General features: G+C 52.7%; 1 protein-coding gene across 7 annotated transcripts; it reads right to left on the bottom strand.

Annotated features, from left to right (window-relative positions):
• Positions 1 to 14,831: 14,831 nt before the first annotated feature.
• Positions 14,832 to 24,240, bottom strand: Misp (mitotic spindle positioning). 7 transcript variants are annotated; one of them, XM_060371088.1, is made up of 5 exons: positions 24,179 to 24,240; positions 18,030 to 19,785; positions 17,437 to 17,573; positions 15,981 to 16,019; positions 14,832 to 15,359 (listed from the first exon to the last, which is right to left on the bottom strand). In XM_060371088.1, the coding sequence occupies exons 2-5, from the start codon at positions 19,696 to 19,698 to the stop codon at positions 15,270 to 15,272; spliced, it is 1,935 nt and encodes a 644-aa protein (XP_060227071.1). In that variant the 5' UTR covers positions 19,699 to 19,785; positions 24,179 to 24,240; the 3' UTR covers positions 14,832 to 15,269. The 7 variants fall into 7 exon arrangements, with proteins under 7 accessions (XP_060227071.1, XP_060227068.1, XP_060227067.1 ...); XM_060371085.1 differs by having other exon boundaries at positions 18,030 to 19,752; XM_060371084.1 differs by lacking the exon at positions 24,179 to 24,240 and adding an exon at positions 22,565 to 22,687 and having other exon boundaries at positions 18,030 to 19,752.
• Between the last annotated feature and the right edge of the window lie 86 nt (positions 24,241 to 24,326).

The following is a 24,326-nucleotide window of genomic DNA, read 5'->3' as shown; positions in this document are numbered from 1 at the left end:
CTCTCTGTATAACCCTGGCTGTCCTGGACTCACTCTGTACACCACGCTGGCCGGCCGTGAACTCACAGAGACCCGCCTGCCTCAGCCTCCTGAGTGAAACAGGGTCTCTATGTAGTCCTCACTGTCACTTTGTAAACCAGGCTGGCCTTACATTCACAGAAATTCTCATACCTCTGCCTCCTGAGTGCAAGGATTAAAGGTGTGTGCCACCGTATCCAGCCCAATAAAGTATTTTTGAAAAGTTACTCTGAAGGCTGAAGCTTCTCCTGAAAGTACTCTGTGAACCACGGTGGCCTCAACTCAGAGATCTTTGTGACCCCATCACCTGCATGTTGGGATTAAAGGCGTGTGCCACCACAGCAGGCTTGGTTTTGCTTTTCAAGACAAGGTTTCTCTGTGTAGCCTTGACTGTCCTGGACTTGTTATGTAGACCAGGCTGGCCTCAAACTCAGAGTCTCTTGGCTCTGCCTCCCTGAGTGCTGAGATCAAAGGTGTGCGCCAACATGCCTGGTTATTATTATTATTTTGTTTTTCAGGGCAGGGTTTCTCTGTGTAGCTGTGTAGCGCTGGCTGTCCTGGACTCTCTTTGTAGATCAGGCCGGCCTCGAATCCACGGAGATCCACCTGCCTCTGCCTCCCTGAGTGCAGGAATTGCAGGTGTACCCCACCAAACCCAGCTTACTTCTTTCTTTCTTTAAATTACATTTATTTTGGGGTGAGGGTGGCTTGTGCCGTGATACATGTGTGGAGGGAACGGGGTAATTTAGAGAAGTCATTTCTCTCCTTAGTCAGGTGCATCATGGGAACTGAACCCAGGACATCAAGCTCCATGGCACCTTTGCCCACTGAATACCTCACTTTGCCTAGGTGAGTCTAGTATTGTCTGCCCACATCCCTGACAACCAGAGAGTAGGGAATGGATCATTTTGTGAGAAATAGGGTCTCAACAAATGCAAGTTGAGGCCATGAATGTAAGGTTCACAGAGGTGGGACATTTAGGGCCGGGGCTCAGTGTAGAGAGTGCCCACCAGGGTTCCATCCCAGGCACCACATAAACCTAGCCTTGTGGTACAGCCTGTCACTCCAAAACTGGGCCGATGAATGCAGGAGGAACAGGATTTCAAAGTCATCCTTGGGTACCTTGTGGATTTAAGGCCAGCTTGGGCTACATAAGTCTCTGACTCCAGAGAGAAGATACTCAGGCACAGATGCACAGGCAGGCAGCCCTAGGCCCTGCACTAACTGTAGTAGAAACGGGTTGGTAAGGCTCTTCAGAGACCCCCTCTGGAGACCTGGGGTGGGAATGGACAGAAAAGACTCTCCCTGGATCCTGGGCAGCGTGCAACCCTGCACTGGCCCTAGGTCTCATTCTGGTACCCTCTGATGTTCAACAGGGAGACTTTTTCTGAGCTGCCAGTCTGTTCATATCGCAATACAGGCTGCTGAGCATCCAGGACAGTAGGTGGAGTGGGGCCAGACAAGCCTGGGCCTCTGTGCAACCATGGAGACCGGGATAGCAACGGCCCCATCTGCAAGCTTACCTCTGGCCTTGCAAAATTTATTGAAGGGGAGATGTCTAGATAAGTCTGAACCTGAGCCAGCCTGGAAATGATCCAGAGGCTACTTTCTTGCTGCCTGGCTGCCAGGTCATCTGTAGGGAAGATCAGAAGACCCAGAGAGGCCTCCGGCCAATAGTTCCAGGGTGAATTCTTAGGGATCCCTTCCCCGTCGTGGGCCTCTGTGCCATCTAGACCTTCCTTCGTTTTTATAATCCGAAGGTGTAAGGATGTGTTTTTGTTTTGAGATGGGGTTCTTAGTAGCCCAGGCTGGCCGAAAACTCACTGTGTAGCCAAGGATGACCTTGAGCTCCTGATCCTCCTGGCTCCACCTCCCTGATACTGGAGTGACACGCATGTACGACCAGGCCAGGTATATGGTGCTGGGAATGGACTGCAGGACTTCATGAAAGTGAAGGAGCTCCAGTGCTAGCCTGAAACATCTTTTATGTTTGTTTTTCAAGACAAGACTTTTCTGTGTAGCCTTAGCTGTCCTGGAACGTGCTCTGTGGACCAGGCTGGCCTCTTCCAGGCTGCCTGCTTCTGTCTCCCAAGTGCTTGGATTAAAGGCATGTGCCATCACAGCCCAGCCTAAGACAATTTTGTTTGTTTGTTTGTTTTCAAGACAGGGTTTCTCTGTATAACTCAGACTGTCCTATTCTGTAGACCAGGCTGGCCTCATAGAGATTGGCCTGCCTCTGCCTCCCAAGTGCTGGGATCAAAGACATGGGCCACCACTGCCTGGCTGACACCTTCCTAACGTAAAGAAAATGAAGGCCAAGCACTGAGGAGAAACCTTGTCCAGGATGGCCTGAGTTTCATTTCTGGCACCAAAAACCTAGAAGAGAAACAGCAGCAAAGCCAAGCGTGCAGTCCAGCAGTCCCAACGAAACAAAGGACTCTCCTCCAGAGGGGAGCTGTCCCCAGGGAGAACGACCAATTTCTGGAGATATGTATGGTTCACAATCGGACAAGAAGTAGCAGGGCTACATAGATAGACTCAGTGTCGAAAACCCTCCTCCTCCTCCTCTTCCTTCTCCTCCTCTTCTCCTTCTTGAGAAAATGGCCTGGCACCATGTCCACAGCACCCGTGGGAGGCCATGCGTGGTGAGGCATGATGACGTCTGTCATCTCAGCACTGGGGAGGGAAGGTCTGGTCACAAATATCAGGTCAGCCTGGCCTGCACAGGGAAACCCTATCTCTGAAAAACCACAACAGCCAAACCAAACTGTTCCCCGATAGTGAGCCCTGGAGTCTGGTTCCCGTGTGTCTTGGATTTGGAACGCCATTACCCCCGGAAGTGCAGGTGGGGCCCATGAGGTTCTAGTACCAAAGACTTGCTGGCTACTACCCCTGTCCCAATACTGGTCACCCCCCACCAGGGTTTTATCAAGGGCAACGCAGGAAAGTGGAGATGGGGAGCTCAGTGTGTGGGGTGATCTTTACCGCATCAATAATTCACAGCAGACAAGCAACACTTGATCTTGGGCCCAGCAGCGGCTCAGGTGCCTGCTGAGGGACACATTACAGCAGCCCAGTGGATGAGCCTCGTGTGACCAATCAGGACTGCCTGGCGAGCACTGTGAACAGTCAGCACTCTCTTCATCCTTTCTTTTTCCCCCTCAAACTCACTCCGTGGCAGAGGATGTCCTTGAATCCTTACCACTCCTGCCTCTGCCTCCTGAGTGCTGGAGTAACAGGAGTATGCTGCCAGGTCAGGCTTTCACATATTTCTTTTAAAAGAAATTTACATGTATTTCTTTATCTGATGTGTTTGTGTGTGGGTGTACACGCAATGGAGCATGCTTGGCAGTCAGACAACTTAGGGCGGTTGGATCTCCCTTTGCACCCTCTCAGTTCAGGGGCCTGAACTACCTCAGGTCATCAGCCTCAGAGCAATGCATTCACCCACTGACCCAGCTGGCCTAGGGCCTTACCCTGTCTCTAAGGCTAGATTTGTATTTTTTTAATTAATTTTTTTTTTCATATAATATATTTTGACTATATTTTTCCCACCTCCCAACTCCTCCCAGATCCTCTCAACCTCCTTATACTACCAACTTTATCTTTTTTTCTCTTTCTTTTAAACAAAGCCGGGCTTGGTGGCCCACGCCTGTAATCCCAGCACTTGGGAGGTAGAGGCAGGAGATTCTCTGTGAGGCCAGCCTGGTCTATAACTCAAGTCCAGGACAGCCAGGGCTACACAAAGAAATTGTGCCTCAAAAACCAAAAATGAAAATGAAAAAAAAAAAAATATATATATATATATATATATAAATCACACACAAAGAGAAATAAAAACATGAAGTTCCCTTTGTATATGGCAACTCCTAAACGTGAGACCTACTCTGAAGGGTGGTTTATATACCCAGAGAGATTTTTGTTTGGTTGGTTTGGTTTTTTGAGACAGGGTTTCTCTGTGTAGTCTTGGCTATCATGGACTCAGAGATCCTGCCTGCCTCTGCCTCTCAGAGTGCTGGAATTACAGGTGTGCACCACTGAATCAGGCTGGAAGTCACTTTGTCTTTGTGGAGACCTGCGTCCGTCCCCAACTGCTGGGATTAAAGGTCTGTGCCGTTACAGCTGGCTAATGCGCTTTTAATTTATGTGTAGCCACACCACTTCCCTTTCCTCCCCCAGCCCCTCCCGGTGCTTCCCTCACTCTGAAACGGCAGCCTCTTTCTTTTCTTGTTATTGTTTTATGCTTGTGTGTGTGTGCACTAATATTTAAGTGCAGCCTGCTGAGTCTGTTTGTATCTGGTTTCAGGGCTGACCACTCTTTACTGGGCACTCCACAGGGGCCCGATCCCTGGGAGGGGCTAATTCTCCTCCCAGCACTCCTTGCCTGCAGTTCTTTGTCAAGGGGTGGGGCCTCATGACATTTTCCTCTTTCCATGTTGGCCTATTGATCCCTCTGGCCATTCTTCCAGTCCAGTTTATGGAGCCGTTACTAGAAGAGTTTCATAGTGGACTTCCTGGTCTTCTGCAACCTTCTGCGCTGTCTGCTCAGACAGCCCCAGACGCTGTGGTGCAGATGCGTCCAGTTGTGGTTTTCTTCCATGGTCTCCATCTGCTGTACTGAGAGTCTTCTTTGATGTCAGGGGTGCACTTAGCTATGGGTAGAAGGATAAGGTCCAGAATGTGGTTATGAATTATGCTGGTCCAGCCAAGTGGTGGTAGTGGGTCCTCTTCTAAGATCCATGACCAGCCCTGGGAAGCTGCCAATGTGTCCAGTACCAGGCCTAGTCTCCCTCCTGTTGATTGGCCTGTCATCCAATCAGACAGCTGTTGGTTACCACAGACATATGAGTGCATTTAAGAATACTCTGCCATGTTGGTCACTGTGCTGGTTCATGCATGCCTCTGCTAGGTGGGACCATTTAATGGCTTCCCTCACTTGTTAGCTGACATAGTATTTTCTGGAACCATGTAAGCCAGACTGCAGAAATGAAGCCTCTGGGGAAGACTTGGTTCAAACTGCCCAAGGAGTCCTTTGTCCTAAGTGTCTTTAGACAGACTGTGGTGTCTTCAGCAGTAGGGGCTTACCTTTAACCTCTGACCCAAGTCAGAAGGGAGACAGTCAGCAAAGCGACTGACAGCACATACTGGAGACAAGGAGAGGGAGCCCTCATTAGCTGCTGCTGGGGCCGCAGACTGGCGCAGCTACTACAGAAATCAGTGCGGAGGCCCAAAGGCTAAAAATCAACCTCCCGTGGGACCCAGCTATACCGCTTCTTGGCTTCTTGGCATGTGCCCGAAGGACATCCTACTCCTCAGGTACTCCCTCAACCTGTCCATTGCTGCTCTATGCATAACAGCTAAGAAATGGAAACAACTGGAATGTTCTTCAACCGATGAGCAGATAAGGAAAATGTAGTCTATATACACTAGAGAATATCATTCATCTGTAAAGAAAACCAAAATCGTGAAACTTGCAGGTAAATGGATAGAACTTGAAAAGATCACATCGAGTGTGGAAACCCAGACCCAGAAAGACAAACAGCCAATATTCTCTCTTATTGGAGGCTCAAACGTTCAGATGTTCAGATGTGAGTATGTAGACTGTAGCAACTGCAGAAACTGGGAAAGTGTAAAAGGGATCTCGGGGCACCGGTGACGGTGGGGTCTCCTTGGAATGGGAGCAGCAGGATTCATATGATGTGAAGCGGGCAAAGTAGGAACCAAAATAATGGGGTGCTCCAACAGGGGAGAATGCACAGAGGTCAATACCAAAGAAGGAGGGACGAGGGACAAACACCACCAACGCTGTTGGGTAAAGCCTCAAGGAATCATATTATTTTATAGTTACCTAAGAGCATACACAGTACAAACATACATATCTATTTGTGTGTGTGTGTGTGTGTGTATTTTGGGGGTTTCTCTGTGTAGCTTTGGTTGTCCTGTACTCACTTTGTAGACCAGGTTGACCTCAAACTCAAAAAGATCTACCTGCCTCGGCCTCCCAGAGTGCGGGAAACAAGATACATCTTAAAGGGAGATAAGCTCCTTGGGCTGACAGGGCTCTCAAGAAGAACCACAGACTGAAAGAAGCCCGGGATTGGGCAGGAAAAGTGGCTCTCCCAGCAGCCAGCCAGGCTGCTCCAGGTGACTCCCCAAACCCCTCAGGCTACTGCTATTGCCTCCTCGCTTTTTAAACGGATCCGCATTGGGGCTGAGGAGGTACCTGATGGGCTAGGAGCGCTGGCTGCTCCTCCAGGGGACCCATTTTGATTCCCAGCACCACTGCAGGGCTGTACCAACCAGCCAAGGTTAGTCCAGCCTTAGGATCCGACACCCTCTTCCGGCCTCTGTGGTGCACAGACATACATGCAGGCGAACTGCCCATTCAGATAAATATATATATACATACGAGAGAGAGAGCCGGGTTGAGACTCATTCTGCCTGCTCCCCCAACTTCTCCGCAGTCCTCACAGGGTTAAAAGTCAGCGACTTGATCATGAAGAACTCTAGAATCGGTTGGGCAGCCACAGGCCCCACATCTTCCCTCTCTGCTGTGTTCTCTGAGCTGGCTCCCTTTCTAAATCCAGATAAATAAGTTCCCTGCTAGAAACAGAAACACAGTGTGACCTTTCTATCACCCACAAACCTGGGCCTCCAAAGAGGTTTTTGTGGATTCCAGGTAGTGTGTGAAACTCAGGGAGGCATCAGGAAAGAGCTACGGGAAACGTATTTTATTTTTCAAAACTGGGGATTCCATACTAGGGCCTTGCCACCAGGGCATGCTGTCAACCTTGGAATAATTTTTTGTTTGGGTCTCATGTAGACCGGGATAGCCGTGGTCTCCTGGTGGTCCGGCCTCCCACCTCCTGAATGCTGGGATAACAGGCGTGCACGTTTTGAGACAACGCATCATCTCATGTAGCCCAGTCATTAAAATTGCAGCAATCCCTCTACCTCAGCTCTCCAGAAGGAAAACACTAACGGATACTCCAGTCTGGAGTCCAGATTGTCCAGCAGGAGCCCCGCCCAGCCGTAAGAAACAAAGGTTTCCCGGGATTCCGAAACTGTTCTTTGATATCCCCGCCTCCTGGAGGCTGTTTTTTTCCCCCCTCTCCCTCAATTTGCCACCAGCCGAGCAAAAAGGCCGTAAACCAGAGTAACCTTGGAAAGTCCGGCTGGGGTGGGCTCCCAGCAGAGACGGGGTGCGGGGCGGGGGAGGGGAGGTTGCTGGGGTCACGGTGACCTCTGTCCCCGCAAGTCCGGAGCCCCAATCCTCCCTCAGCGGGGAGCCACGCCCGCATTCCTCTCATTCCCCTTCCACCAAACTTTGTTTATTTGTTTGTTTTAAATTAGACTTAGCCAGGAATTCCTTTCCCGGTCTGGACTTGGCAGGAGCCCGGGGGGATGGGTGTGAAGGGTTAGACTGCCCAGGCCGGGGCACAGACATTCCAGAGGCAAAGTCCCTCCCACTTCCTCAGACTCACGCGGCGCGTGAATTTCCTCCACTCCTCTTTCCACTATCACAAACCCAGAGTTTCAGACTTGTCAGAATACAGGAGCCTGCTCTCCCGCCCCCCAGCCCCTCTGCAGGGAATTCCAAGCGGGGCTCCACCCGTGACCACGCCCCAGCCCCTCATTGGGGATTTCTAGACAGGGGCTGTACCACTGAAGAGGCTGGGGGGTAGGAAACGAGGGATCCCTGCCACCTACAAGGCTGGGCTGGAGGCCAGTACCGAACCCAGATATCCCTAAGTTCCCCCTTTCTTTCACACTCCCCCTCTGCGCTCTGCACAGCCATAAGTCTGCTTGTTGTACCGTGGAAGAAATTCCGGCAAGCCCAAGCAGCCCCGGTGCACGTTACTGCCTTGGCCTCCGAAGGCTTGAAAAACCTGCTGGGGATGTTTCTGGCCCAGCTCTCTGAGTTTGGAGGTTTGGATGTGATCGCGCCCATCAGTCGATGCCCCGCGGACTAAGCAGGGTGCCTGCGACCTGCGGTTGGTTTGTTTGTTTGTTTGGACGTGCTCTCATGTAGCCCAGGCTAACACAAACTGGACATGGCCTTGAGCCTCTGATGGACCCTTCTGCCTCTACTTTCTGATTGCTGAGATGACAGCCCTGCGCCACCGAGCTCCGTTTATGCAATGCCGGGAGTGGAACCCAGTGATTCACTCAGGATAGCTAAGCCCTCTGCCGAGGGTCATCCCACAGACCCAGACCCAGAAGCATTACGAATTTGAGGCCACCTGGACTCCAAAGAGAAACCTTCGCCGGAAAGACCAGAAAGCACGTCATTACCAACGAAGAAACTGAAAAACAGCCTAACTTCATTTTACCGTTTAATATTTATTCTTTAAAAACAATCCTGTTTAGTTATTACATTTTTATGTATGTGTTTTATTTGTTATGGGTGTTTCGCCTGCATATCTGCTTGTGTGTCGCGTGCACACCAAGCCAGAAGGTGTTGGGATCCCCTGGAACTGGAGTTAGTGACAGTTGTGAGCTGCCTTGCGAGTGCTGGAAAACTGAGTCCTTTGGAAGAGTGGCCAGTGCTCGTAACCCATGAGCCATCACACACACACACATACCCCTTTTCTTTTTTTTTTTTTTTTTTGTTTGAGACAGGGATTCTCTGTGTAGCCCTGGCTGTCCTGGAACTCCCTGTGTAGACCAGGGTAGCCCCGAGCTCACAGAGATCTGCCTGCCCCTGCCACCACCTAAAGGCGTACACCACCACCTGGCCCAGGCCCTGTTTTCTTATATTCGTTCTCTTTGTGTAGCACTGGCTGCCCTGGTACTTAGTGTGTAGGCCAGACTGGCCTTAAACTCACAAATATCCACATGCCTCCTGTCCTGAATGGGCTGAGGGTATCGTTCTTTCTTGAGATTAGAAGTAATGTACTCCAGGCTGGTCTTGAACTCGCAACAATCCAGCTGCCTCTGCCTCCTGAGTACGGACTGGGATGAGGGCGATGCCCCTGTGATGCCCAGTGGGAGTACACAGTACTGAGACTGCGCCGGGCCACGCTCTGCGCCCTGTGCGACAGCCGACTGCAGTACCATTTACCACAAACTGCCCAGAAGACACCCTGGATGACCCATGGTCCCTGACCTAGGGATGTCACACTGCCCGGGAGGGGAAAGCAGCCTTTCCCCACCTAAGTCACCGGCCTGCTGGGGCTGTACACCAGAATGGACAGCATGCAGATGGCTACTTCCTGGCAGGAAAGGGGATTTGGGGCTTGCAATTATGAGTTTCATGCCAGACCAGCAGACTTCCTCAGAAAGGCCCAAATATGGCCCAGGGGCTGAACCTTCCAGAGTCATCATGACCATGTGGTCACTAAAGCCAAGGACAGCTGTACAGAGAGCAGGGGTCTAATTTTGGCCATGCTGCCATGGCAGAGGGCGTCTGGGAACACCAGTCTCCTGTCCAGAGAAGAATCTCCTTTGCTGTCCGTGTGGAGAAGGCCTCTGCGGTTGGTGGCTGATTCCCATATATGACTTGCTCACCCAGTCTTTGCATAGGCAATTTATTTCTAGTTAAAACATTTACTCTTTTACTTTAAACAAGTTGCAAATGTCACTCAGGGAGAAGATGCTTAGCAGAGTACGATCAGCACAGCAATCAGGTGCAGAGTACACAGACCCTCCCAAGATGTTGGTGGGTGTGACTGTCCTCAGAGAGCAGGGGACAGGGACCCAGGCCTGGCACACAGCACCTCAGAAAGCTCAGGAAGGAGGAACGTGAGAGTGGAACCTTCCTAGGCTATGAAATTAGTTTAAAGCCAGCCTGGCCTAGTATCTGTGAGACTCAGTCTCAAAATAAAAAACTGTGGATGAGCCAGGAAAACCCCTTCTGACCCTGGAAAGGATCCAGGCAGAAAGCACAGACACTGCAAGAGTCAGATGGTGCCACGAAGCCAGGTATGTGAGAGTAAGACCCACACTGCTATAGTGAGAATTTTGCAATTGTTTTTTAAGATATGTTTAGTTTATTATGTGTATGATGTTCTGCCTGCATGTACACCAAGACGCCAGAAGAGGGCACCAGATCTCACTATAGGTGGTTGTGAGCCACCACGTGGTTGCTGGGAATTGAATTCAAGACCTCTGGAAGAGCAGCCAGTGCTCTTAACCTCTGAGCCATCTCTCCAGCCCCTTGGTTTCTTTAAAAACACAAATAAGCAAGTGGTGACAGTGCATGACTTTAATCCCAACACTTGGGAGGCAGAGGCAGTCGGATCTCTGAATTCCAGGCCAGTCTGGCCGACAGACATAGTTTCAGGACAGCCAGGGCTACACAAACCCTGTTTTCAAAACAACAACAGCAGTAGCAACAACAAAAACCCAAAACCACACACACACAACTCTCAAAAGCCAAATATTATAAGAAGGTGTTTAATCCCAGGTGTGGGGATGCAAGGCTGCTTTGGACCCTTCAAAGCACTGACTATGGTTTGTCTTGTGCTTAGCAGAGACGTGGTTTTGCCAGCTGCAGAGAGTTTCTGCGACTGTGTGAGGTTTGGCATTCTGGGAACTTTTCAGAGGGTCTATAAATGCTCGGGCCCTGAGAGGAGGTGGGGTTGGTGGCTGGTGGTTGTTCAGGGTGTTGGTTGTGCTTGTCAGTAGTCATGATCAAAGAAGAAATGAAAAGAAATTAGATTCAGGGATCTCTATCTCTCCCCTCTAGTCTTCTTTCTCTCTTATGTAGTGATAGGGAGTGAAACAGTGGGGGGATGAAGGATGGAAAAAAGAAGAACCCACAAAGCAGCAAAGACAGGCTACATGCAGCAGAGGACAGGAAAGGCCGGGGAGCTACAGGATGGGCACTGGGATATGGTGAGGTCTTATTAGTTCAGTCTTTAATTTTTTATTTATTTCTATTTTATATGTAAGAGTGTTTGCCTGCGTGTATGAATGTGCATTGTGTGTATACAGTTCCCGCAGAGGCCAAAAGATGGCACCGGACCCCTGGAACTGGAGTTATAAATGGTTGTGTGTGCTGCTATTGAGAGGACCAGGCCAGATCACCCCCCCACCCCCATTAGGCCATTGGTCACTGATTCCAGGAATAAGAAAACCATAAAACCCCATACCCAAGGAATAGCCTGGAGGTGGCCACAAGAATGGGAATGTGTCTTATCTCAGGGCACAAGCCTCTGTGCTGGGCAGCCCACCACCTAACATCCTGAGGTTATGTTAGCCAGTCACTTTGTAACAAGCTTGCCCTGAACGGCATCCAGTCCTGGTTCTGCTAAGCTGGGAATTCCTGGTTCTTCCTCAAACCCCAATAAAAACCCTGCCATGCAGCAGCTTGGGGCTCTCCTCTCTGACCCACTGCACCATGTCAGTAGAGAGACCGAAATTAAGACAAAATAAAGCTCTTTGCTCTTGCATATGTGGTCCAGCTCCTGGCTCCTGGTGGTCTCTGGGGACCTTAACATTGTGTGGGTGATGGGAATCGAACTTGGGTCTCCTTCAGGAGCAGTATGTTTTCTTACAGTTTGAGCCATCTCTACTGCTGCTGTAGGGAGGGTTTAACTTTTGACATTTATAAGGTGGGAGGCAAGAGGACTGAGAAAGGAGGGATTTATCACATGTGGCTGCAGGCTGTCCTTTTTACTGCTGGGAACACATAAATGGAAGTCAGAAGAGGACGGGGGGTCATGAGAGAAGAAAGACAGATGGAGGACACGATGGGAGGTTAGTGGGAAGATGATGTAGGTTGATGGAAGATGGTAGAAGATGGTGGGAAAATGGAGACGGATGATGATGGAGGGTGGTGAAGGATGATGGAGGATGGAGGATGGTGGATGGTGGAGGAGGATGGAGGATGGTGGAGGATGATGGAAGAGGATGAAGGATGGCGGAGGATGATGGAGGAGGATGGTGGAGGATGGTGGAGGGCAGTGGAAGATAATGTTACTCTTCAAGCACCACATTTCTGGTGTTAGTAAGTTTGTCACATTGGGTACCTCTGTCACAGGAAACAGGTGCAGGTAAGTCGATGGAGTTAGATTGTAATTATCTGTCTTCGAAATATTGGTTTGGAAACTTTAAAACTTATTCTGTTTCACTCCAGAAATGGGTCTCGGGTAAGCCAAGTCCTTTGCCCCTGTGGATGACTGAGCGTCGCGGGTCTTCTCCCGAGTGCAGCACTGTGGTGATAGCATGTCTGCCTTATGTAATGCTGCCATGGAGGCTGGGGCTCCTGCACACCAGGCAAGAGCACCATTCACTGAGCTACAGCTTATCATGTATGTTGTCTGTCTGTCTGTCTGTATGGGTTTTTTTCTCTTTTCTTTTATGGTTTTTCCAGACATGGTCTCTGTGTAGCCCTGGCTGTATTGCAACTCTCTCTGTAGATCAGGCTGGCCTTGAACTCAGAGATCCATCTGCCTCTGCTTTCTGAGAATGTTGGGATTAAAGGCGTGTGCCAGTGTGCCATCACCAGCTGGCAAGCTGTTGTAGCTGACTTAATTGTTTTTGTTTTGTGTTTTGAGACAGGGTTTCTCTGTGTAATCTGGATATCCCTGGATGTCTGTAGACCAGGCTGGCCTTGAACTCACAGTGATCCATCTGTGTCTTCGAGTGTGCTGGGATTACAGGCATGCGCCACCATGCCTGGTCTGACTTAAATTTTTACAGTTGGTAGTGGCACATGCCTTTAATCCTAGGTCTACAAAGTGAGTCCAGGACAGCCATGACTATTACACCTTTCTCAAAAAACAAAAACAAAATATGAATTAAAATCTATGATATAGCTGTGGCAGGGTGCTTAGATAGTGTACAGGTGGCTGTGGCTTCAATTCTCACCGTGACAAAAACAAAAAGAAAAATCCAGGACAGCCAAAGCCAGGCCGGTACCACAGCTGAACAGGCAATGATTCTTGTTGTGCAAGCCAGACCTGAGTCCTGTCCTTAGATACTATGTCATCCCTCAGGAAAGTGAATCTCTGGTCTACAGAGCCAGTTCCGGGACAGCCAGGGCTACACAGAGAAACCCTATGTCAAGGTGAAAGCAGAGGGTGGACTCCACAAAGGTGTCCTCTGACTGTGTCGGTCCTCAGCTGGAATCCATGCCAGCTTTGTGCCTCATGGCTGACCTTCCTGCTGTCTCTGAAGTCCCCGGCTGTTCCAGGCACATGCCACAGCTGCCAGAGGCACCTCTTAGCTGCCAGAGAGGAACTGCTACTCCCATGCCCACCAGAGCCGACCAGCAGGAATCCGGTTGCTGCTGGTGCTTTGCCTCCCTCTGGTGGCCGCGTGCAAATGCTGTTTCAAACCGGGAGGTTCTTGACTTAACCCTCCTCCAGAGAGTAGGGTTAATTAATGAAGGCCAGAATGAACTGGCATTAATTCTGCACTGACTGCGCACCCTGTGCAGGGGTTACCATGCAGACACCAGCTGGGGGTGGTGCCAACAGAGTCTCGGCTAGTACAAAGGAGGAAACTGAGGCTGGCCTTGGCCAGAGCTCTTCAATAGGGAAATGGAAGTTGGAAGGTGATATCCAGCTTAGCCTGAAGCTGGCCTTGCCAAACCCAGTTTCAATTGTTTTGCCTGGATTATCTTTTTCTTTCAAAAGGCCTTTGGCTGGTCCCACATCCAACTTCAGTCCCCAGGCGTCCAGCCACTGATTGGCTCTGTGACCCTAACAAAATCACACCACCTCCGTGATCTCCCAAGCCCGCCTGGGACACACTTCACACAGTAACGGTTTCACCTGCGGTGAATGTGTGATGGTGACGGGATGGGATCTCCTTTGGCGTGGATGGATTGTGGCATTACTAGATACGAAGTGATAGCACACAGGCTTTGCACATAATTGGAGGTAGGAAGGCACTCCCGCCTCAGAGAGCCCCAAGTCCTAAGTTTGCACTGGAGGGGACCCAAGGTCTGTTTCCTGTTTGTGCTTGGCCTTCCCCGAGCAACTGGGTCCCTGTGGCCTGGCCGAGGGAAGCACAGGGAGCCCTGAACCCGAGAGGAGGGCTTCAGGCATGTGGGGAGGGCAGCGTGAGGGCTGAGGGAAAGGATGGGAGTTGGGAGCTGTCTCCCCTGGGCTGCAGGTAGTTAGGTGGCCCAGCCCTGCGTGCCCTGTGGTCTCAGGGGGTGGGGTGGGGGGATGAAACTGTGGCCTGAGCCAGGCTTGTGATGCCTACAGACGAAAGTGGGACTGGGGTGTAAAGGCTTTGGAGACATGCTGCTGAGGCCTGAAGAGCTGGGTAAGTCTGCTGTGGCGTGGGGAGAAAGTCTGCACAAGGCTGTGCAGGACTTTTCATGTGTTTGCTTTTGAGCCAGGATTTCCCTGTGTAGACCTGGCTCTCCTGAATCTCGCTCTGTAGAACTCAGAGATCCTCCTGCCTCTGCCTCCCAAGTGCTGGGATTAAAGGCGTGAGCCACCGCCGCCCAGGTTCATGTGGGAACCTTCAAGATTCTCCAAATATCTGCCATGGACAGCTACTGGCAGTAAGGCTCAGCAACACAGAGGGACTGAGTTTGACTGTCTCCCGCTGCTCCCAGAAGGCTTCCGGGAAAAGAGCAGCACCTTTATCTTTCATCTGTTGCTTTCTCTGAGGGTCACCTGGGGTAGACACAGTTTGTCCACTGCAGAGGGTACCTGGCCCAGGCTCAGCACCTTTCACAGATGTCAAGGTCCACCCCATGACCGTGCTTGAGCCCTTCAATCCCTGTTGCTTCCCAACCCTGTGTGTCCAGCTTTCCAGGACCTCAGGGAGCCAGGGCTGACATCACCGAGACGAATGGGCCAGACGGAGGGCAGGGGCTGCCTGCGATGCACCCTCTACTCCAGGCGGGCAGCTCATGACAAGTTTATTGTGTAGCAACATGAACACGTTTGGGGTTGGCAAGACTGGAATGGCAGGTCCCTAAATAGAGCCCTCTTTCTCCGAGTGGCAGATTCCGGGGCTGCTGAGGGCGAGCCCTGGTCTCCCAGCTCCCAGGGCACCAGACCCTACCGTGCCTGTTCCTTCTTTGAACTGCACAGCATTTGGCAAGGTCTTAGATACACAGAGTCCTGGCAGGGGTTGTCATTTCGGCCCCAGCTGAGAACCACTCCTCCCCAGGAAATACTCCCCACCCCAGGAAAGCCAAACCAACTTCCAGGCCATAAACACCCTGTGCTGGGTGTGAGGCCAGGCTCTCCAGCAGGGAGCTTAAGTAGGAGCCTGGCAGCAGACGCTTGGCGCAGGCCTGGGATGGGATGAGGGAACGGGCATCCCCGTCTCCGGGCTCAGTCGTCATCCTCGCTGGCGTAGATGCGTGCTTCCCAGCGTTCCGCCAAGACATTCTTGTGTCGCGTTACCCGTGTGGCTCCCAGGACCTGCACACAAGGGGCGTGGGATCTGTTGGAGACACAGACCACCTGCAGCTGGCACCCCCTTGCCAGTGTGCAGGAGTGTCTGGCGCAGAGCTGAGGTGGGAATCTCCCCTCCTCTGTTTTACACCCTCTCCTAGCAACCTGCCAACTTCTGCTGAGCCATACACCCAGGAAATTGTGTATTGTGTATCCAGCTTCAGGCCAGAAAGGGTTACACTTACAATCTCAGCACTCAGGAGGCTGAGACAGGAAGACTGTGAGTTTGGGGCCATCTTACATAGCAAGTTACATGTGGCCAGCCAGGGCCACGTAGCAGACATCAATAATTAATAATAATAATAATAATAATAATAATAATGCTCTTCTCTGTGGCTCAACCTGTTGAGATCTTTGTCTTCTGGTAAAAAAAAAAAAAAAGCCTCATACAGACCATTTTCCCATAATCTGTGCCCATGGCAGGCATCACAAGCAGATGATAGCACAATCTACCCCAGGAAGACTCTGCCAGCATAGTTGACAGCCAGTGCAGCCCCACACCCGGAAGAAAAGCCCTCAGTGACCAGTGCTGTGGTTGGGGAATTGACAAGAAGGGACACACTCCAGTCTTCTCCCTCTGGAACTCACCTCGGAGTTGACACGGTCAGCGGGGTTGATGCCTGCGTACTGCATGAAAAGGTTGACAGTCAGTGTTTATCCTTCCTGCCCTGCCCCAGCGCCCACCTGAAAGTTCTCACACAGCTGCAGCACCCCTTCCTGCCAAATGGGAAGAGACTCCGGCTGGCGGCACCTTGCCAGGGTCGCATGGTCACGAAGCTCAAGGCTATTTGCCATGCTGTACTGTCACACTGTCCCACTCATGGCAGCCTCTGGCCGACAGTATCCATGGTCAGTCTCAGTGTGTCACAGTGGGGATCACATTGACAGGCCCTAGCCCCGGCACACAGACAGCATTTTGTCCACAGACGAACACTCACGGTTATCAGAGAAGGAGACTAAGGGTAAGATTGGGGTCGCTACTTGCTTGTACTTGAATCTTGTCCAGCTTCGTCCACACATCACGGGGTCAGGCTGTGAGAGCAGATGAGTGTGCTGGACTGTGTGTCCTTCTCTGAGGTGTCCCCCGGGCTCTCCCAGTGTAGCCGGGCTAACTACACTTAGAATCAGGCTGGTCGGGGAGCTCGGTGGCTGTGGGTGCCTGTGATCCCGAAGATGCTAATGGATGATTTCTGTACAGCCTGCCGCTGGGCTGTGGCACATCCCATGACCGGGGGTGGAGAACGGGGGACGGCTTGGGGGCAAGGTGCTTGGCTTGCGTGTGTAAGACCCTGAGTTTGAGCCCTTGGAATCTGTGTGAAGCTGGAAGTGACAGCAAGTGTCTGTGATCCCATTGTTCTATGGCGGTGGGAGGGAGAGACAGGAGAGTGACTGCAAGTGGTGGGCCAGTGAGCCAGGTACACAGAGACCGTCTCAAGGAAGGCAGGTGAGAACCGAGACTAAGGTTCTTCACACTGAGTGGCACTGGGGAACACACACACACACACACACACACACACACACACACACCTTTAAAAAAATTATGCTGGAGCTGGGCTAGTGGCCCACATCTTTAATCCCAGCACTCGGGAGGCAAAGGCAGGAGGATCTCTTGTGAGTTTTGAGTTCGAGGCCAGCTTGGTCTACAGAGTGAGTTCCAGGACAGCCAGGGCTACATAGTGCCATTCTGTCTCAAAAAATAAAAACAAAGCCAGGTGCGGTGGCAAAATCCAACACTCTGGGAGACAGAGGCTGGTATACCTTTGTGAGTTCTAGGCCAGCCTGGTCTACAAAGTGAGTCCAGGACAGCCAAAGCTATGTAGAGAAACCCTGTCTGGAAAAACAAACAAATATAAATCCAAGATGATGGTAATGACCAGTTAGTATCTGCTTTTTTTCCTCATTAGCATTTGGCCTTTGACCCCGAGGGTGATCCACACTAAGGATAACGTGGCCCTGCCTGTGTGTTGCCTTAGAGACAGAACAGACACCTGGTCCAACGCCCTACCCTGTGGGCAGCAGCCACACCTCAGTCAACTCAACTCACCCACGACTCCCTTTTCGTCTTCTGCCCCGGAGCGCCGTCCTCTGGCGTCTCCGTCTCCACCTTCCACACCAGGCCTGAATGCAGCTGGATGGGGGTGAAGGGTGGTGATTCCGACACTGAATAGCTGCCTGTGATGCCTGTGGTGGGGACAGAAGGAAGGAAGCAGCATCAGGGAGAGAGCCCAATTTCTCAGTCCTCAGGCCGGGCTCTCTGGACAAGATTCTGGAGCCCTTAGGAGGCCAGGTGCATAGACGGGCAGACAGGCAGCTGGGTGAAATAGGCACCAGGAAAGAGTTTAGATAGGCAACGCGCCAAAACTACCATGAAGCTGAGACGGAAAATATGGCATTAACAAAGAGGAGCGATAAATCAAGAAGACGAAAGAGCTGCAGCCGTCTGTGGGCCCAATAACAGAACATTTCAGAACCGGGGCAAAACCCTATGCACCTGATAACAGAGCATTCAAAACCTGCTGAGCAAAGTTGGTGTTTTCTCTCTGAAATCTGCTTCCTGAGAGAAACGGATGTGTCTAAACTTCGACTCTCCGCTCTTGTCCCCCGGACAGAATAGCCAACCTCTGAATCCCTGCTCACCAGATGCCCGAGAGGAACTCCGGGACTCTTGCACATGGCTCTCGTCCTGGTCCAGCTCTGGGGAAAACACTTCTGGGAAGAAGGCATTCCTCCTCTCCTCAGCCACCTCTCGCTCTCTCCGCAGGACGCTCTCCACCTCCTTTTCCAGCAGGTCAGATGACTGGGACTTCTGTAGCCTCAACGCAGGGGCTCCGGCCGCCTCCCAGCCCCAGGTATGGGAGGTCTCAGCGCGCTGGGGCACATCCGGGACTTTGAATCGCAGCGGACGCAGGTGGAAATTCTGTAATTGCACGACACCCCCGTTGGCATGAAGGGGCTTTTCAGGGGGCTTGGACCACTCAAGGTCTGAGCTCAGAGACCTTCCGGAGCATTCTGAGGCATGCCTGGGAGACCCCGTGGCCCTCCGGAAGGTGTCCGCTGTGGAGACACCGCTCGGCTTGCTGTATGCTCCGAAGGCTGAGAATTCTAGTTTGGGGGTCCCGGAGCCCAGATACGGCTGGTAGGCATCCGGTGGGATGCGGTTGACCTTCCTTGCCTCTGGAACCGGGTCTGTGGCTCGGGCATCCTGGCTGAGGATGCTGTCCGAGCTCAGGCTTCTCTGGAGGCCGGGCTGAGGGTCCTGGGAAGGCCAGTCTGGTGTGGACGCTCTGCCCTCTCGCCGATGGTCTTCTTCTCGCTGTGTCTCCTGCACCATGTCCCTCTGCACATAGAGGGATGGGCGGCCCCTGTCTCTTCGCGGGGGTGTCTCCGTCAGGCTCACCTTGTTGAGCAGGGGCCTGCTGGGAATCTGTATCAGCTCTTGACGCCCGGCAGCCCGCCGGAGCCCTCTCTGCTCGCGCAGCTCTGCCTCACGCTCCTGGGCTAGTCTGATCTCTCTCTCGATGGGTGTCTCTTTGGGGGTCTCAGGGGACTCTGCACGGATGTGGTGACCAGGGTCGTTGGCTGCACAAGCACACCCAGCTGGGGAATCGTGGACAGACTTCTCCAAGGTCAAGGTCACCTTCTTCGCTGGTGAGGAGACAGCAGTGGCATAGCCGTTGGCTAGGTGGAGCGTGGTGGAGGCCTTGGGGGACTGGTTGACTCTCGGTGGGGTACGTGCAAGGGTCTCCCTGGCTGTGGGGCTCCACGTGACCGGGTCCGTGTTCGCCTTCTCTAAACTCAGGAATTGCTGTCTAGCGGCCAGGAAATCGATTTGCTCTGTATCCACCAAGCTCTCCTCTGAGAATGTGGCCCGAGGCTGGCCGGCAAGCCTCGGGTCCCTGTGACCTGCCGCAGCCTGGAGCGTGGCCACTGTGCCACCCTTCCTGACTGCCTGGCTCTGGATGACCGCCCAGCGCTGGGCCTCGAGGTCCCTAGGCTGGCTGTGGACGGCATCACTGCTGTTGTCCAGTTGGTAAACCTTCATCTCTTCATCCTCATCTTCCCAGTACAGTGACCTCTGGGACGGCTGGCCAGGGAAGACTCGTCTGGTGAAGGCTGCGCTTGTTCTCACATCTGGCTCGGTCTGGTACTCAGCGGACCAGACCTGCAGATCCTCCTGGCTCCAGCCAGCTTCAGGCCCCACGCCCACCAGCTCAACCGGGTAGCTGGTGTCTTCGTCCAGCGCCAAGCTGGTGACCCGCGCTGAGTGTGTGTTGCTGAGGATGGGGTATCTGGTCACTCGATCCATCTCAAGGGGTCTGGGTGTGACTTTCCTCCTGTGGGTTGGAAATCTCCAAGCTCACTTTGTGGGGAGAAGGAGACCATGTTAGACCACCTGGGAAGAGGGACAGAGTCAGGGGTATAGTGCCCTGACAAGCAAAGCTTCTGGAGAGCAATTCCAATCCCAACAAGCAGTCTTGCAAAAACATTTAAGCTCCTGGATCAAACTGTACCTGAAACCCTAAGTATCTGTGGCTCACACAACAAACATTTTCTTATCTAATCTCTTTATTCTTTTCTCCTTTTCTTCTTTTGCTCCCTCCCCTCTGTTCTTTCCCTTCCTTCCTTCCTTTCTTCTTTCCTTTGAACTGAAGACAAAGGGCCCAAGTTTGTCTCTGAGGCGAACCTAGGAACTGAGAAGTGAAGCCCATCCTTCCTTCCCTCCCTCTCTTCCTCCCTCCCTCCCTCCCTCCCTCCCTCCCTCCCTCCCTCCCTCCCTTCCTTTCTTCCTGAGACATGCTTTCATTCTGTAACCCAGGCTGTGTCAGACTTGTAACAATCCTCCTGCCTCAGCCACCCAACTGCTGGGATGACAGGCGTGTCCTTCACACCCAGCTGCCTGCTGACTCTCATAGGCACAGCTGCCCACTCATCTCCTAGTCTGTAGGCTGAGCCTCTGCTGTTGCTCCATCCTGCCTACCCTTACCCTGTCCTCCAGAATCAAAGTCAGCCTTACACCTGACACTGCGGGGGGGGGCATGATGTCCCTCCTCTCTAAGGCACAGCCCTGGTCCCTCACATTAACTCCCAGATGGACACTTACTTGCCATCTTTGCACCTGACCTTCACAGACAGCCATTGGGCTCTGGTCCTTGGCAATGGATGGTGCCAAGAGGGGAAAGTGAGGCTCAGAGTGTAGCCAAGCCTGTTTCCCAGTTCCCACAGCTGGGATCTCTGTCCCAAAGAGCCCCTGGTCACATCTCACAGCACCTGCCTCAGAACCACAGAGCAGGGAGAGGTTGGGAGTGCCTTGGACCTTGCTCCTAGGTGGGGCTCAGAGCGGGACGTGACACCTTGACCTGGTATCTTGGGGCCCAGCCTTTGCCCCAGCTCCTTTCCGGGCACTCACCGCTGCTTTCGCTTTTGTTTCTTCGGTCTCCTGGAGTCTGCAGTGCAGCTCTGGAGCCTCACAACCTGACTCCACACAACCCAGAGCAGCACCAGTGTCAGCAAGTGTGCACAGGTAAACCACGGCCCCAGCCCCTTGCTGGCCCTCCAGCCTTGAGCCCTGCCCCTAGCCGTTCTTTGTGTTTTGAAGCCAGGCTTGCCCAGCAATCCTGTGGAGGGTAATCCTTGTGCTGCCCACACTTTACTTGTCTCTTCATGGTTCTTCTGAGAGTGGGATAATTCCATTCCGTGTGGGTGGATATTTCTAATGCATACAGCAAGCACTTAATTAGGACCAGCTCAGTGAACCTGGCTGTTCCTGGGTGCCCAGTCACTAGGCTCCCTTCCAGTTCTCTCCCATCTTCCCGCCCAGAGCTTCTGTGCGCCAACATGTTTGTGGGCTGACTGAGGGCTGTACAGTATTTTATGGTCTTTGTCATGGGACAGTCAGACAGAACCTCTAGAGAAAGGGTGTCAGCCCTCTCTAGGTGGGGCCTCATTCTTTCCCTGTGATTCAGATCAGAGGGTGGAGCTCTGGGATGGGATTCAAGGCCACTGAGCTACTCTCTGTCATGGGATTGGCTAGGACAGCATTACCCAGGATCTGTTGGGTGTAGTAATCCTCTCCAGTAACCCCAGCACTTGGGATACAGAGGCAGGAGGATCTCTGTGAGGTCTAGGCCAGCCAGGGCTACATAGAGAGACCCTGCCTCAAAAAAACATAAAAACAAAACCCCACACAAAAACAAAACAAAACAGAAAACAACAACAACAATAATAACAAAAACAACAGAACTTAATTCAGCTCCAGGTGCCTGGTGTACAGTAAGCACTCAATAGTTGCTTCACAGTGGCTGCAGGTCTGATCCCTGAAGCTCCGAATCCAGCAGGGGTCTCAGGATCTCCTAAGGAGCCGGCCACTCTGCTTAGTCATCATCAGTCACCTCACACCCTATTCAGGGCTCCTTCAAACTGAGGACAAGGGGCCCAATTTTGTCTCTGCCCCGAGGCGAACGTGGAAACTGAGAAGTGAAGCCCTTTCCTCCTCCTCTGCCAAGAAGCCTGCGCCACCCAGCCGCACCCTGGAACTTCGACTCTCTATTGAAACTGGCTTTATGGTCCCTGTGGGCACACCTGCTTCCTCTGGCCTCTTACCCACGGGGCAAAGGTTCCTTAGTGGGGCCAGCAGGCCACCTAGTAGGGCTATGCCCTTAGGAGTCCGCTGTCCTTTCCCTCAGGGCCTTCTTGTGGCTGGGATAGTTGGCCCTGGGGAAGTCCCGTCAAGGTTGACCCCTGACCCTAGACCCTAAACCGGCCTGCGCCTGGTCAGGCAGCGGCTCCTCTGGTTTCTTCCAATCAGACCCTGAATCCATGAGGGTGTCTATGGCGCCAGCCTCCTGCTAGTGAACTGGGTTTCCGGGTTCTGGCATTTGGATGCAGATGGAAGCCTTATCAATGTTAGAACCAGAGTTTCTTTAGAGTTAGCTGGCGACAGAGCCGGTTCTCAGATCCAGGAGGACAACACGGTGCCCGGGGCATCGCCAACGGTGGTGAGGTACAGACGGGACGGGACGGGGCGGGGTTCCCTGGGTCCCCCTGTAGGGAGCCAACCTTGCTAATAGGCGCACCTCAAACAGACCCCAGCTCCTTCTGTGAGGCCCCTTCCTTCCCCAATCTCCCCCGCCCCCGCCCCCGCCCCCCTGGCTTCCCTGCGTTCCCAGCCTCACCTGCCAGCTCCAGGTGCCCAGGCCGCCTGCCTCCCAGCCTCAGGCTCTGTCCTCTGCAGGGAGGCCCCTGGGCTCCGCCCTGGCCACATGTTGCCAAGGGGACGGAGGCCCCACCCGGGAGCAGGTGTGCCCCTCCTCTCCATCCCCACCCGGACTTGGGAAACAAAGTCCAGAGAAGACAGAAAAACGATACTCAGGCTGATGAGGGCGGGCACAGTGCCCGCTGCAGGCCTTGGCCTCACGGAGCCGGAACTGAGCTTGGGCCTGGCTTTCCCACCTTTCCCAGTGCTGCGGACAGCGGGCTAGCCCTGTCTAGGGCCCCTCGAAAGCCTGTTGCTTCCATGGAATGAGGAGACTGAATCCCAAGCCTGGTCTGGTTTCTGGGACCCCTTTGAAGGTCTGTCTCTTCTTTCAATCAATGCCCACTTTGATCCAGGGAGACTGGAGAACAGATAGGCATGATGTTTCCAGCCTAGAGGTACCAGGGCTGGAATTATGAAACTCAAGGTGCAAGTCTCAAGCTGCTGTTCTCTGGGAGGGGTCAGTGGGGCTTCCCATTGGATCCTGCCCAGCCCTCTGCGCCTTGTTTTTTCATCCAGGAAATGGGAATTCTGTGTCACATTCACACAAAAATTCACATGAAATAACGAAGCTTTCAGAAACACCCAGCAAAGCCAGGTACAGAGAAACAGGCCCGTCACTCCAGCACTGAGGCAGTGAGATTGCTATTTGAGGCCAGCCTTGGCTACAGCAAGAGAGCACTCTCAAAAACTCAAACATAAACAAACTAAATGCCCAGGAGCATTGGCCAGATAGGTGAGGCGTAGACCCCAACGCAATGAGAAGAGGCAATGGCCAAAGCAAGCAACGTTCCCCGAGGGGTCCAGGTGGCTCTGTGGGACCTGAGCACACAGTGCTGGGGTTCCTGACTTTCCCTCAGGGCAGGCTTGTGGCCCCTCTGAATGTCTTTTCTTCCAGTCACTGAGCCCCAAGGGGAGCTTGCCCCCAGGGGAACTTGAGGGATGTGGTAACAGAACCTGTCTACCACTACCACCGCAGAGAGGTCAAAGCCAGGCTAAGGGCTGTTCTCCCCAGTGCCCCCTCCAGCCCCTTCACCCGTAAGCAGAAGTGAACATTGACATGCAGGGTACATCCAGTCCCACAGGTCAGTGGGATTTGAATTAGCACCCCTCTCCCCACATCTTAGGCACTCCACAATACAAACCACCTTTCACAGGGAAACTGAGTCCCAAAGTGGCCCCAGACTGATCCCACACACCTGACCTCTCCGCACTCCGGAAACTGAAGCAGGAGGATCGCTGGGAGTTTGAGGCCAGTTTAGGTTACACAGATTCTTTCTAAAGCCTAGATGCCTTGTTAGGAACACAGGACTCCTAGCCAGCTCTTCTATATAAATAGGGAAACTGAGGCCAAAGGAGAAACTTTTCTCCAAGACCAGAGAAAGAGAAAAAAAATATATGAGTCTCCCCTACTCCGCAGAGCTTGTTGGGTGTCTGTGGGAACCTCTATCCCCAACATCACAGCCCAAGGACATGGCTTTGGCTGATGTGGAGATCAAGGCCCTTGGGGTGGCTGCCCACAGCTGTCCCTCACCTGTTCGGGTGCTGCAGAGTCCTGGGCAAGATCCACAGTGAGGGGCTCACCTGAAGGGGCAGCGGCTGCGGGGGAGGTAAGTCCTGCTGGACCTGGCCTTTTTATGGCTCCACCACCAGGAGGCCACACCTCTTCCCGCCCAGGTGAA

Source organism: Meriones unguiculatus, chromosome 17 (genome assembly GCF_030254825.1).
Source record: "Meriones unguiculatus strain TT.TT164.6M chromosome 17, Bangor_MerUng_6.1, whole genome shotgun sequence".
In the NCBI taxonomy this organism is placed as follows: domain Eukaryota; kingdom Metazoa; phylum Chordata; class Mammalia; order Rodentia; family Muridae; genus Meriones; species Meriones unguiculatus.
The sequence above is the reverse complement of the archived record's forward strand: the minus strand, read 5'-3'. Positions and strand labels throughout refer to the sequence as shown.

Coding starts and splice junctions, on each gene's coding strand:
- Misp (XM_060371088.1), bottom strand. CDS start 19,698: ATGGATCGAGTGACCAGATACCCCATCCTCAGCAACACACACTCAGCG. Junction 17,574..18,029: donor GAGTTCCTCTCGGGCATCTG/GTGAGCAGGGAT, acceptor TCCCCACCACAG/GCATCACAGGCAGCTATTCA. Junction 16,020..17,436: donor AGACGAAAAGGGAGTCGTGG/GTGAGTTGAGTT, acceptor CTTTTCATGCAG/TACGCAGGCATCAACCCCGC.